Below are 13,835 nucleotides of genomic sequence, written 5' to 3'. Positions count from 1 at the left end.
GGGGGCTCTCACAGCCACATCCCAGCCCCAGCACCAGCCTGGCCCCAGCTGGCACTCAGAGCTGTCCAGAACGCCTGTGGCCATCCAGGACTGGGAAAAGGGCAGACTGGCACACGCAGTGTCCTGGGTAATGGAACATTATGCAGAGGCTGGCAGCAGGGTGGTCGATATTTACGTGTACGGATGTTTTTGGATGGAGCTTTAGCACCCCCTGTGCCTGGCCACCCCACAGGCTCTCCAGGCTGGGCTGAGCCCAGCACAAGGAAAGTGCTGCTGGGTGGTACCACAAATCCCCTCTGCTGTGTGCATGCATGGCCATATGTTTTGCTAGATTTGGAGAACACTGTGATGGCCAGCAAGAAGATCCCAGGGCTGTCCTCACCTCATGGCCTCCCCCACACACAGACATACCCAGCAATGTATATATATATTATATTATATTTTTATATTTATATTTATATTTTTTATATATATATATATGTACATGTTAACAAAGAAGTTGCAAAAAAACCAACAAAAAGGGAAAAACCCAACAGGAAGAACAGCCCTCCCCCAAGTAAAATGGAAGCAGGAATGTTACACGTGGAAGGGGAGGCTGAGGGGAGCCAGGAGTCCACACATCCCGAGCTTGAACGTGGGTGTCCCCAGGAGCAGAGGAACGAGCAGCAGCACTCTGCCCTCCCTCCATGTCCTCAGCAGGGCCCAGGATGGGGCTGTGCTCCCCAAATCACGGTGACAATCGGGTGGGCTCTGCTTTCAGTACCACAAGAGGACAATGTGGGTGACTGGGAAAGGCCCCCAGCCCCTGCTCGGGGTGTGGGGCTCCCCCAGTCCCCATCGGGCCGGGTGTGAGACGTGTGTGTGGGGGCCAGGGGGTCCCACAATTAGTGCAATTTCATCAGGTGCAAATGTCACATTAAGGGCTCATGTTCTCTGGGCTGAGGATGCTCCCCAAGCCCATCCCAGCAGTGCCAGCACCGTCCTTGGCACTGCCAGGGCCGCCATCCCCCTGCAGGGCCTGGCATCCCCCTGGGGTGGCACAGGCCGAGCTGCCCCACGGCACCGGCACAAGCAGAAGGGACTTCCATGAGACCTTCCCATGAAAAACATCCGACTTAAAAGGGTGATCCAACCTCCCAGAGTGAAAGGGGGCATGAGCCAGGCTGTGGGGAAGGCAGGCCCGCCCCTGCTGCACCCTCCCTGAGCTCCTGCACTCCGGGGCTGGCAGAAGCAAATGGAGCTGCTCCTCTGCCAGGAGGAGCCAAGAAGGAGGGGTGCAGCCCCTGTGCCTGCCCTGCCAGGCACCATGGGGAGCAGCCTGCATCAGAGGGAAAGCCCTCTCAGCTTGGCAGGGCCGGCAGCAGATCCTTCCCCGAGGCGCTGCCCACCTCCCTCTTCCAAAAACCACAGTCCAGACACACAGAGATGGCATGCTGGGGAACACTCTCCTCCTGGGCAAAGCTGTCACCACCAGACTCACCAACACGCATCCTCTTGGGAGGGGTCACCAGATGAATTCTGAACTGGCTCCAGATGAATTCAAGCTGTCTCTGGCACAGCCCCCATGGGATGAGCCCCAAGAGCCCTGTCCAAGCCAGGCACTCACTCCCCGAGCCTGGGCTTTACAATCACAGGACAGGCTGAGTTTGAAGGGGCCCATCAGAATCACTGAGTTGAACTCCTGTCCCCGCACAGGACACCCCAACAATCCCACCCTGTGTTTGGGAGCATTGTTCAAGTGCCCCTTGACCTCTGGCAGCCCTGGGGCCATGACCATTCCCTGGGGAGACTGTGCAGTGCCTCACCACCCCCTGAGAGAAAAACCTTTTCCTGACATCCAGCCTAATCCTCCCCTGATCAGCTCCAGCCGTTTCCTTCAGTCCTGTCACTGGTCACAAGAATGAAGAGATGGGTACCTGCCCTCCCACTCCCCCTTGGGAGCAGTTCAAGATGACAAAGAGGCCTCCCCTCTCTTCTTCTCCATCTGAACAAACCAAGTGACCTCAGCCACTCCTCACAAGACCCCTCCAGACCCTTCTCCATCCTCACAGCCCTTCTTTGCTCACTCTCTAATATCTTCATGCCTTTTTTATATTGTGGTGCACAAAACTCCCCTCAGGGCTCAAGGTGAGGCTGCCTCAGCCCTGAGCAGACCGTGACAATCCCCTCCCTGCTCCAGCTGGCCTGATGCCCCCAGAACAGGGATTTCCCTCCTGGCTGACTGAGATCCAACTGGACCAGGTACCCCAGGGCCCTTCCCAGCTGCTCCACAGCCTCTCAGTTCATAAACACAATCAGGGTGGCCCCATCCCAGGCACAGAATTTATCACCTTCCCTTGTTAAACTTCACATGGTTGGTGATTCCCCATCTGTCTGATTTTCTGGGTCTCTCTGCAGGGCCTCTCTGCCCTTCAGAGAGCTGACAGCTCCTCCCAGCTTAGTGCTGCCAGCAAATTGACCTGGCATCCCTTCCAGTCCTGCATCCAGGTTGTTAATGAAAATGCTGAAGAGCACAGGGCCGAGGATGGAGCCCTTCAGAACTCCAGAAGTGACCAGTGCCAGCCCAATGCCCCCCTTTGTGCCTGACCCATGAGCCAGCTACTCAGCCACCCCACGATGTGCTTATCCAGCTGTGGGCTGGACATTTTGTCCAGAAGGATCCTGTCAGAGACTGCTAAAACCTGCTGAAGTCCAAACAAATTGCATCTCATGGCTACCCTGGATCAATCAGGTGGGTTACCCTGTTGTAGAAGAAAACACAAGCAGGGGCAGTTCCCCATCACAAGGCTGGCAGAGCTGGGTGGTCTCAGCTCAGTGGTTCCTACTGCCACCAAGGCACCACATCTAGAGGAGGAAAAGGGGCTTCAAATGTCACAGAGCAAAGCCCAAGCACCAGCTGCCTCGGGCCACCATAATGCCTGAAATCCCTGCCCCACAATGTCCCAGACACTCACATGCCCACTGGCCCCAAACTGTGCCACAGACCCCCATGGTGGCAACAGGGATTGTGTGCCAGCCCAGCTCCTCTTGGCCTCTGAAATAAATCTGGAGACTGGAGCTTGCCCAGGGGACTTGGTGCTTGTGGTTACTGGGAATACTGGAGACAGCCCAAGAGCTCCCAGTAACCAGGGTCTCTGAGCCTCTGGGATAGACTCAGTTCCTCTGCCATGGAATAAACGGGATGGCTCGACACTCACACCACCACAGAATCATGGAATAGTTTGGGCTGGAAGGGATCTTTAAAATGCACCCAGTCCAATCCCCTGGCATGGTTGAGAACAAACCAGAAGTCAAGATTCAGTGTAATTAATTGAGATTTTGGGTCACAGAGCATAGAGAGGTAGTCTTTGAGCAGGACTCTACTGTGGGCTTAGAGTAGGAAGATGAGTTTTTGCTGCTGGGACACCAGACAGGGCACTAATGGAGACCTATGTGGAGCAGGGCACTGCTGGCCAGACACTGTGTCGGGAAGGAGCAGCTGCCAAACCTCTGTGCCAAGGGCCAAAGCTTCTCAAGGATGCCGGCCTCCCTGGATACTGGGAAGCTCTCAAAGGAGGAGATGGTGGGCTGGGGGTCCCTGGCTCTCCGCTGCAGGACCCCGAAAATTATCAGGAGCATGCCATCTGCAGCACAGCCAGCCCCAGGAACACCCTCAGTGCCATCTTCACTGCCACAGAGCACCACCCTCCCTCCACAGGGCCACCATCCACGCCACAGCCACTGCCAGCACTCACCGAGCGCTCCAAGCCTTATCCATCCCACCAGGGAAGACACCGAGCCTCAGCCACATGCAAAGTCCTCCCTGGCAAGTGCTGCTCAGTGCTCTGGGTCCCTACCCCAGCTGTCAGCGCCCCCAGAGCCCATCCCTCCTGTCCCCATCTGTGCCTCGTGGTACGCATGAGCCATTCCCTGACCACCACGGCACCTCAGGTCACCCTGAAACCTGCCCTGGCCTTTCCAGCCCCCCAAGGGAAGACAGAACCATCCAGGTGACAATCTTCTTGGGGAGACATGGGAGCAGCCGCCAAGAGCTGCTCCAGCCACTCTTGCACACCCAGGAGCTCACCAACAGCAGTTCATTTCCAGCTGTGGTTCGAGGTTCCTCCACTTTTTCCATTAAATAAGATGGAGCTGGGTGTGGATGGTGCTCGACTGCTCGGGCGCCTCGGTGGCTCTCTGGCACGGCTGCCAGGGGGCAGCTCTGGCCACCTGCACCCACCGGCATGGCCAGTGCTGCCACGGGGCACGGGCAGGCCTGGGCAGCCTAGTGACAGGCTTTCATTCCTGACACGTATGGGGACTCCTGGGGCCGGCAGTTACACTCCTGCTGCTCGGGGTAATCGATGAAATCTGGGGCAGGTAGCCCCGAGAGGATCATCAGGGATTTGTTCCAGATGGTGAAGGTGGGACACACAGGCAGGATGAATGAGACTTCGAAGGTGTGGAGGTGGAGAGAGTTGGCCGGGTCGTAGAAGGAGAGGGCATTGTTGTCGTAGTCCAGGAGGACACCGAGGCGCTTCATCTGCGGGTGCACCTCCAGCAGCATCTCCTTGTTGTTGTGCCGCACCACAAAGTTGTTGTTGCAGCGGGAGAAGACCCAAGAAGAGGAGTTCTTCCCAATCCACTCGTTTTTGGGGGCTGACTTGTAAGCCACGCCGATGGCATACCTGCAGGAGAGGAGAAGCTGTGCTCAGCTTCCTCCAGCCTCGGCCCAGCCCTGGTGGCTACAGCACCCTGTGCTCTCAGAGCCCATCTGCTGTAAAAGGGCACAGGGTGGGCATCTCTGGCAAAGGCTGGAGCGGGAAAGCATCCCCCCTCACACAGGTGGTGCCTTACCAGGTGGAGGATCCCACCACCACCTCCCAGTAGTGGCAGCCACTGTCGATGAAGATGTTGCCGGCCGCGCCGTAGCAGCCTGTCCCGCTGAACCGCTCTGGCGTGTGGCTCTTCTTCAAGGAGCTCTCGTCCTTCTCCATCTGCAGCCCATCATTGGAGATCTTCAGCTTCTTGTGAGCCATCTTGGGGTCCAGCTTGAATGGCTGACCTGTGGGGAGGAGACACAAGGATTAGGATTTGTGTTATTGGCATCATGGTGCAGGAATGGGGCTTCTTCACACCCCGTGTTCTCAGCTTTGCATATTTAATGGTGGTTTGCTTGGGTGTTTTCCCCAAAACCAGACCAGATCTGGGTGATGTCCCAGAGCTTCAACCAGACTCCTTTTTTGTTCATGATTTCCCTCTGAAAGTCCTCAGTCTATCCCTGGATTTGCAAACAAAACCCCAAGATGCTACAAAGAAGTAAATTGAGTTCAGATGGGTTTTGCTGCTATGGTTTCATGTGAGATGCAGTAAAGTGCACACAGGCACCAGAAAGCATTTCCATAGGGATTCACCTGCTTCAGGACAAAGCAAGTGACAGGTGCATAGAACACCCCCAAGTTCTACCAATATCTTCAGCCTCATGTTTTGGTACCCAGCTCAGGGCATGACTAGCTGTGTCCTCCTTCACACTCTCATTTTTGGCTGCAGGCACAGAGACCCAGCAAGAAGGTACAATGACACCACCACGTCAATGGGGTCCTGAGCCTGGGCTGGGGACCCCTAGAACAGCCTGAAAACCCTGGAAAGCCAGGAAACACACAAGGAGAACCACAGGACACCTGAGAATGTCTGCAAAGAGCTGCAAAATCAGCGACCATTGCAGCTGCAGAGCGGAGCTCATCTGTGCCGTGCTCTGTAACCTGATGGTAGCTCGTGCTGGTTTTCCTTGGAGCCCAATTTGCTGAATAATTGAGTTGAGAAGCCTGAAAGTAAAACTGCAAATTGGGAGTGACCTGCCCCCTCCTTCTTCTGGCTGCTCTGATCTTTCTGCTGTATCTTTTCCTGGCAGTAATGCAAAGAGACAAGCTCTGAGGAAGTGAGGTATAAAAATACTTGGCTCCATCAGGACAGAGACACTCACAGCTCTGTTTCCGAAGGCAACCTCTTGCTAAGGTCAGTGTGAAGAAGTGGAGCCCAGCCCTTATCACTGGTTTGTGCTAGCATGTCCTGGAGCAAGTGCTTGAGCTGCACGCACTGGCAGAGAGCGTGATGGGCAGTGTTGGAGGGGTCGGAGGGTATTTCAGAGAACACAGCCAGGCACCTGCTACCCTTCCCAAAATATCACTCTGGCATTGGGAAAAAATACAGACTTCACAGAGGTCATAACAGCCCCAGCCTCAACTGCCCAGCATGGGAGCTGCCAAAGGAAGGGGGGTTCTGACTGCAGCCTTCACTCCCTGCTCCCCCAGCACCAGCAGCCTCTGGGCCTCCCAGTCACTGCTCCCCAGCCCTGCCCTGCAGAGAGCCGAGCCTTGCAATGATTCCTCTCATCACTGATGTTTCCTCTCATCACTAACATGTAGCTCCTGGGCCGGTCGCTCAGATTACCTTTATCCCACAAATTCAGCTGGCTGGGATATTCCTGATAGCCTTTTGCTGTCATCCCTGCATGAGGCTCGGGAGCTGTGGGGAAGCAGCTGCCTTCAGGGCTGGACACGGCCGGCTGCACCCCTGGAGCATTTATCAGCTGGATTAGCCCTCGCTTCCCAGCAGAGCCAGAGTGAGCAGAGCAGAGGAAATCCTGTCTGGCACTGGGTGTGAGGGAGCAAAGAGGAGGCAGCCAGGAACATGGTCAAGGTCAGTGGAATGTGGGGATGGAGCCAGGCAGAGGGAGGTGTGTGCTGGAGCTCCATCCCCACCCTGCAGGACCCCAGACCTGCTCCCTCCCAGGGCTCCTGCAGCCATCACAGTGAGCTTGGGACGCTCCTGTCACCCACCCAGAGGCACAGCGAGGACAGGCTGCCTGCTGCTTTACATAACAGCTACAGAAATAACTGGAATGAGATCCCCAGGAGCAGGAGACACCATCCAACACGCAGCCAAATCCAGGCCCAGCAGCCCAGCCCATGGGGGGGTCAGTGCAGGGGTGCCACTGGTGCCCTGCAGCACAGCAGCCCCTCTGTGCCCCACTGCTCTGGCTGCAGAGAGGGTGGACAGCTGGTGACAGCGTTTGGCTGAAAACGTGTGTCGTGGGTTGACAGCCTTTATCCCAATATCGTGTGTTGTGGAGAGAGAGGAGGGATGGATATGAACTCTGCACCCAAGGATGCTGCAGGCACCCACCACGTTCTGCCCAGAGGGCAAAGGAAGCAGCAGGGACACAGGAACACAAAGGCAGCTCTTCCTGCATTCTGTGCCTCCTCTCTGCCTGCAGTGGCAGTGTCCCTACACCCACCAGCCATCTAAGATGTCACATGTGGGGCACAGGACACCCACAGGGCACAGGACACCCACAGTGCACAGCTGCCAGCACCATCCTATCCTCCCTGAAGACATCACCTTCAGCAAAGAAAGAAACAAAAGATGCTGAGTCATCAAGTCATAGGAAAGCCATAAATACATCTAAATTTTAAGATTCCCTGCTGGGAAGTTTTTGCACGGATCATCCTGTCCTTAAAAACACCTGCACTACCATGATTCAGTCAGTAATAGTGACCTCGCAGCCCATTGCCCAGGCATCAAACCCACTCCTGATGTCTCATATGGGATGTGGATGGAGCCATCCCGTAGCACATTAAGGTCTTGCCAAGATATGCAGAAATCAGGAAAAGCCAGAATTGTGAGGGAAAATAAGGCCAGGATGCAGTGGCCAAGGCAAAGGCTGTAAAACCCATTTCCCTGCACTTTATTCATGGCCTGAGCTGGGCCTGTCCTGGCATTCCAGCACTTTCAGCTACTTTTGGCCACTTGCTCCTAAATAAGTCCTGCTCAGGCCCAGCCTCAGCAGAAGATGGTCTCTCTGACACCACACCAAACCTGTCCTCCCAAGCTGCTCTGTTCAGGGATGCAGATTTAGTGCCAGCACTGACAGCGCTGATGCTGTGGAAATCGATGTGTCCTGACACTGACCTTCTGGCCATGGAGAGATCTCTCCAGACATCCCTTCAGGAACAGAACAGGCTGTGAAATATGTTAATGGGCCGTTTCTGTGTTGAGCTGCTGACACTTCCACCGAGGTTACAGTGGGAAAGCATGGGTGTGATATCCTCTGGACATTGTCCACTGCAAAAGGAGAAGCCCTGGTCCCAAATACCAGCAGGAGGAAAAGCCAGGGGAGCATGCTGGGGCTGCAGCACAGGGCAGCAGCACCACCAGACACCCAAAGGAGCCCTTGTCACCTGAGGATGGCCACAGAAGGAGAAAAGTCAATATATATGACTAAATCAAACTTTCAGGAATTCAGAAGTTTCCACAAACACAGATGGCAAAGGAACACCAAACTGGTGGCAGAGAGGGATGTGCCCATCAATGCCACATGCCTCTCCTGCCCAACAGCTGAATGGGAAGTGAGGTCCTTGTGGAAGGGGCTTTAGCACCCCCACAACCACACATAACCTGTGCACTGTCTCAGGTGGGGCTGCTCCAGGTTTCAAGCATGCAGAAGCTGCTGCAGACACATCCCTGCAGCAAGGGGGGCTCAGCAGCTGGCAGGACTCTGATTGAAGCCAGTCCATCCCCAAGCAGGAGCCCTCAGAGCTGTGCTGGCAGCTCGGTGGCTGGCACTGGGCTAGATCCCAGAGAGCAGAGCCTGTGCTGGGGGAGCTGCCACCACGGGCACCCACCCCTGCTCCCAGCTTCCCAGGCCGCCCAGCCCTCACTCCCAGAGCCAGGGAAGCACTGAGAAACAGCAGCTGCAGGAGGGATAAATTTTTAATGAACAGGCAGATTGGGTTGGAGTTTGCTCTTCAGCAGCTCCCTCAGCTCCACTGCCTCAATGTTGTTTTATTCAGTTTAATGCCGCGCAAAGAAAAGGAGGAGGTAGAGGTGATAAATCATCATGAAAGCCTTGCTCAGGCAGAAGCAACTGTTGGGAGAGGGACAGATGGGAGGGCTGTGCTCACCAGGACCACAAAGAGACATGCAAGCACTGGGAAGGCACGAGCACAGGGCAGGCAGCCTGGGGAGACAACTTATTCCTCTCCCAACATCTCACACTGCCCCTCCCGTGTCACCCTTCAGGCCATGGGTGCCACTGCTTCTGCTGTCTTTGCTGTCTTTCAGTGGAAAAAGGTTTCCTACCACAAACCCTGCAGCTCTGTCTGTGCCAGCACAGACAGGTACAGCTCCACTGCTGTCAGAGCTCAGCCCTCCCTAAACACATTTAACCTTCCTTGGCATCCCCAGGGCACTGGAAAAAAAAATCTTCTGCTTTGTGTGTGGCTGCAAAGTCTCCATCCACCACCATGGACACACTTTTCAATCTTATGACTTTCCAAACCACAACCCTCTGCAGGCTAAGCCACACACAAGAACACAGTTGCTCTGTGACCCCTTGCATCAGCCCCAAAAAGCCCAGGGATGTAAAGCCACCAGAAGAATGGACCATTATGACCTAAGGCCCCAGGGATGGGTGCTGACCTGAGCAGAGGGCTGATGGGAGCCCCTGGCACCACATGGGCTATCAGGAGACCATCCCTGAGGTAGGGAAGGAACAGAAGCACCAAGGGAGATGGGCACTCCAGTGATTTAACAACAGTGTTTCCATCCCACTGCCAGCCACTGCCTGCTCACCAGGAGCCCCCAGCCATAGCCCAGGCACCCCCGTGCCCTGGAAACTCTCCTCCCCACGTGGCACGGCCAGCTGAGTGCCTGGCACCTACTGTTGGTCTTGAGGCGGGCAGGCTCGCTGTTCCTGCTGCCTGCCTGGTTGATGGCCTTCACCAGGAAGATGTAGCGGGTGCCACTCTGCAGCCCGTGCACTGTGTAGTGGTTCTGCTTGATGTTGGGGACGATCATCCAGCTGTCCATGGAGTTGTAGAGACCTGCAGTGCAGGAGAGGGGCACAGATTTATTCCCAGGGAAGGACAGAATACAAAGCTTTTGTGCTGCTAATGCAGAGCTCATGACCACGTGTCCCTCGGAAGGATTTACCACCTGCCTGGGAGTTCAGAGTGGCAGGGAAATTTCCAGAGGTGATAAATCCCAGCAACACAGAATCTCTTCCATTATCACACAAAGGCAGGAGCAGGGCTGCAGCGCTGGCATCTTGGGATGCTGCCATGGGAAGTGATGGGGAAAGGGTGCAGACAAAGGGAAATGCAGCCAGCAGCACCTTCCAGCCAGGGCAGCTGGCAGACGAAGCTGTTGGTGCCTGGGAGGGGGTGATGGCCACCATCCTCCCACCACCACCCCACCATCACTGTGTCCCACAGGACACCTCCCTCCTGCTCAGTATGCAATTCCAGCAGCAGAAAGGGATGCATTTGCACCCAAATCAATGTGTTTGCAACTGAATCTTCCTCCTGCCCAGTCCGCAGTGCTCCAGCGTGGGAAGTAATAATCCATGGCTAAGGGAGGCTGATGCTTGGCTCCCTGAATAGACTGATCTGCAGAGTGGTTCAAAGAAAATGAACTCCCAGTGAAGGGATCCAGACACTTGGAAGCCATTCAGCAGGCTGAACTCTTTCTGGAAATGGGAAGGAATGAAGAATCCAAGACCATGGAGGTGCCAAACTGACTGCTACAGTGATTTGCAGGGTCAGAGCTACAGGGCCTGGCATGTGTGGAAATGTAGTGCTGTCCCTCAGCTGGGGTGGCACAGTGCTCCAGGAAAGGGGAAAGGCCTTACACAGTGCTACAGGTTGCTCCTGCCATGGGCATCACTGGGATGAAGATCACCTGCAGCTGGCACGAGCACCCGAGTAGCTGAACTGGGGGACAAAAATGCTCTGGGGCTCAGGGGAAACCAGGAGAGCTATCACAGCACAGGCTTTGAGCCAAAAGGAATAAGGAAGCGTGGAAGAAGTAGCTGGAGGCTTCCTAGATCTGGTGAGAGGTGAGAAGTGCACTGTGAATTTGGGGTGACTGGAGAGGGGGTATCAACACATGCAGGGCTGGGAGGCAGGAGCTGGGAATGCTCCACACCGTTTTTGCAACAGCTTCCAATTCATTTATCTTCAGTGCTTGGCTCAGCCGCAGGACAAGGGCAGGCTGCAGTCCCTGTCATCTCATCCTGAATTTGGTTTGGGATACACATGGGAATGGCCGAGGGGCACAGAGGAGTGTGATGTAAGTAGAAAATAAAGCAGATGTGATCCTGATTGCAGCCTGCACGCGGAGCTGCTCCCGTTGGAGCACAGCTTCCAGCCCGGCCCGGTCAGTGCCACCTTCCTGCAGCAAGGGCCAGCTGGTGATGCTCCATCAGGAAGAACAAGGTGGCTAAGATATGACAACGAGAAGGACTTGACCTTCCAAGCAGGTTTCTTTTGCAAAACAACCTCAAAGAGCTTGGCCTTGAAGACTAACCTCTTCGCTCCTACCCTCGCCAAAGCTTTAAAAAAATCCCTTTTATTGTAGCATTCATCCTCCACAAAAATGTCTGGCTCTTGCCAAACTCTTGGCTTTGATGGAAGTGTGAAGGGGATGGATTCCACAGGCCAACTCTGTACACCTTGGAAAGGTATTTCCTCTCCTGGTCAGGGTCCCAGGCCCTGTTCAGCATTCCAGTGTTCCAGCTGAACTCTTTTCACATGAGTTCAGCCAGGGCTCACACAGTCCCATGACCCAAACTGTGCTATTGCAAGGGACAGTAAGTTATTAATTTTCTTCTCAGGGATTTAACTCATGTTTTCTTCACTCGTCCTACAAAGAGCAACTGGAGGTTGCTGGCTGGCCAAGGAGGACACTTCAGACATGCGACCCTCTGGGCTCTACTCCAGCACTGCCCTCACTGTTCCTCACCCTCATGGTCTCCACAGCTCCTTTCCCAATGCCTGTGCCCCACCTGCCAGAGGTGGGCAGGTGACTCATTCCCATGTCCCTTGGTGCATGGCACTCCAAGCCACATGTGTCCAAAGTGGCATGTGGGAAAAGGTGAGAGTGGGTCCTTCCCTGGCATCATCCCAGGCAAGGGCACAAGCTGCAGCAGGGGAAATCCTGAGAGGAAAAGGGCAAAATCCTCCTAGCTGAGGGTGAGGAAGCACTGGATGCTCCATCCCTGAACAGTCCTTCTTCCTCAAGGAGCAACCCTGAGCAACCTGTCAGCCCAAACTGCACAGAGCTAGCACAGGGACCTTCAGACATCCCTCCCTACCAAAACCACAGGGTGACACCAGCCAGTCCCCATCCTGTCCACAGCTGGAAGTGCAGGGGACATGGAGCTGGTGGACATTCAAGAGCAGAGCCAGAGAGGTGGCTGAGCTCTCCAGGCTTCCAGAGGACCAAGTGCTGGAGACAACGTGCTCTAGCTGGGAAGGAGAGGAGAGCCAAGCAGGGCGGGACTGGCTGTGGCAGCACCGGCACCCAACAGCCACCATGGAAGGGAAATGCATCATCTTGTTTTCCAAAACAAGGACAAAGGCTGGGCCAGGGCTGGGGAGGTGAGATCCAGCTTGGAAAGTCACAGGGAGCTTTCTCTGTCAGCTTCCTGCACAGTTCAGAGTGCACTGCACAGCCTTCCGTGACACCGCGCTGCCGGTGCCAACGTCCTCCAGCCAGGGGGACAGACTGACAGCAGCCCAAACAGCCACTCTGAGGGCCCTGGACAGCACTTCTGACAACGGCAAGTGCTGCTAGGAAAACCCAGAATAAAACTTCCTCACAGACCATCAGTGATTCTGTCCTCAGCCCTCAAATCAAATCCCATTCCCGTGAGACAAATCTGTGGTGCTTTGGAAAAAACAACGAGGCATGGCAGTAATTTTAATGAAAAATTACCTGGAAATATGGCTCAGAGCCGTTCCAGAGGGTTTATAAACCACCAGAGTTATCAGCCATGGAGCAGCCAGCGCTGCCCTGCGTATGATCCCAGGTATCCATGGATCTGGGAGCTGTGAGATGGACAGGAGCCTCCAATGTTCCTGATGCTTCACCAAGTTGGGGCTGATGACACCAAGTGCAGACCAGAGCACCTCAGGGATGGCCCCCCCAACATGAGGAGGCGTCTATTGCTCTGATCCACTAGGCCTTGGTAGATCCTTTGCTGCTGTTTCCTCCATCAATACCCAGCCTTTAAAACCACTGATGAAACTGAGAACCTTTTCCTTACAGAATCCCAGAACGCTCTGGGTTGGAAGGGACCTAAAAGCTCATCCAGTGACACCCCCTGCCATGGGCAGGGACACCCTCAACTATCCTGGGCTGCTCCAGCCTGGCCTTGGACACCTCCAGGGATGGAGCAGCTGGAGATTGTGTGGGCAGCATGGCACTCCTTGCTGCAGGGAAGTGAGGTGACTTACTGATGAAGTTGGCCTGGCCGGTGAAGATGGTGTACTGGAGCTCGTAGGAGCTGACGCTGAACTCATCCTCTGACATCCAGTGCACGGTGATGGTGTCGTGGGAGGCTGTGCAGAGCTCCTCGCGGACCGACGGCGGGTTCGGCGCTGTGGGATGGCACACACCACAGACTTTGGTCAGTCTGGGCTTTCCTTCCTTAAAAACCCAGGCCTTTTCCACTCGTGCTAGGACTGAGATGGGCTTGTGGCAGTAGTACTCTCAACACCAAAACCTCTCTCATTTAATCTGTCGTTGTGTTTCCCACTGAACTGAACCTTTCAGTTTAACAAGGCATCCAGAGGTCAGAGCACAGGGTTTTCACTGCTGCTCCATCAGGTCTGACACCCCCACCCTGAAACAGGCTGAGAACCCACTTCCAAATCCACTTATTTCCCTGCCCTGGTTGTGGAGTAAGTATTTCATCCCATAACTGATCTGGACATGCTTGTGCTAATCTTTCACTGAAAGCCGATCTGCCTCACGATGATAAAATCGGATTTGGGTGAGTGAAGATGTCCTTG

At 55.0% G+C, this 13,835-nt stretch overlaps 1 protein-coding gene across 3 annotated transcripts in view; it reads right to left on the bottom strand.

The window, feature by feature from the left end:
- Positions 1-420: 420 nt before the first annotated feature.
- The window catches only part of MID2 (midline 2), a 64,299-nt gene continuing 50,884 nt past the window's right edge, over positions 421-13,835 (bottom strand). For all 3 annotated transcript variants that reach the window (XM_063170213.1, XM_063170215.1, XM_063170214.1), the window contains exons 7-10: positions 13,278-13,421; positions 9,702-9,863; positions 4,837-5,044; positions 421-4,667 (exon numbers count right to left, since the gene is read on the bottom strand). In XM_063170213.1, coding sequence (XP_063026283.1) covers positions 4,265-4,667; positions 4,837-5,044; positions 9,702-9,863; positions 13,278-13,421 — 917 coding nt within the window. In that variant the 3' untranslated portion in view covers positions 421-4,264. The remainder of the gene's footprint in view (positions 4,668-4,836; positions 5,045-9,701; positions 9,864-13,277; positions 13,422-13,835) is intronic.

Source organism: Melospiza melodia, chromosome 16 (assembly GCF_035770615.1).
Source record: "Melospiza melodia melodia isolate bMelMel2 chromosome 16, bMelMel2.pri, whole genome shotgun sequence".
Taxonomy (NCBI): Eukaryota; Metazoa; Chordata; class Aves; order Passeriformes; family Passerellidae; genus Melospiza; species Melospiza melodia.
This window is presented reverse-complemented; position numbering and strand designations above follow the sequence as displayed.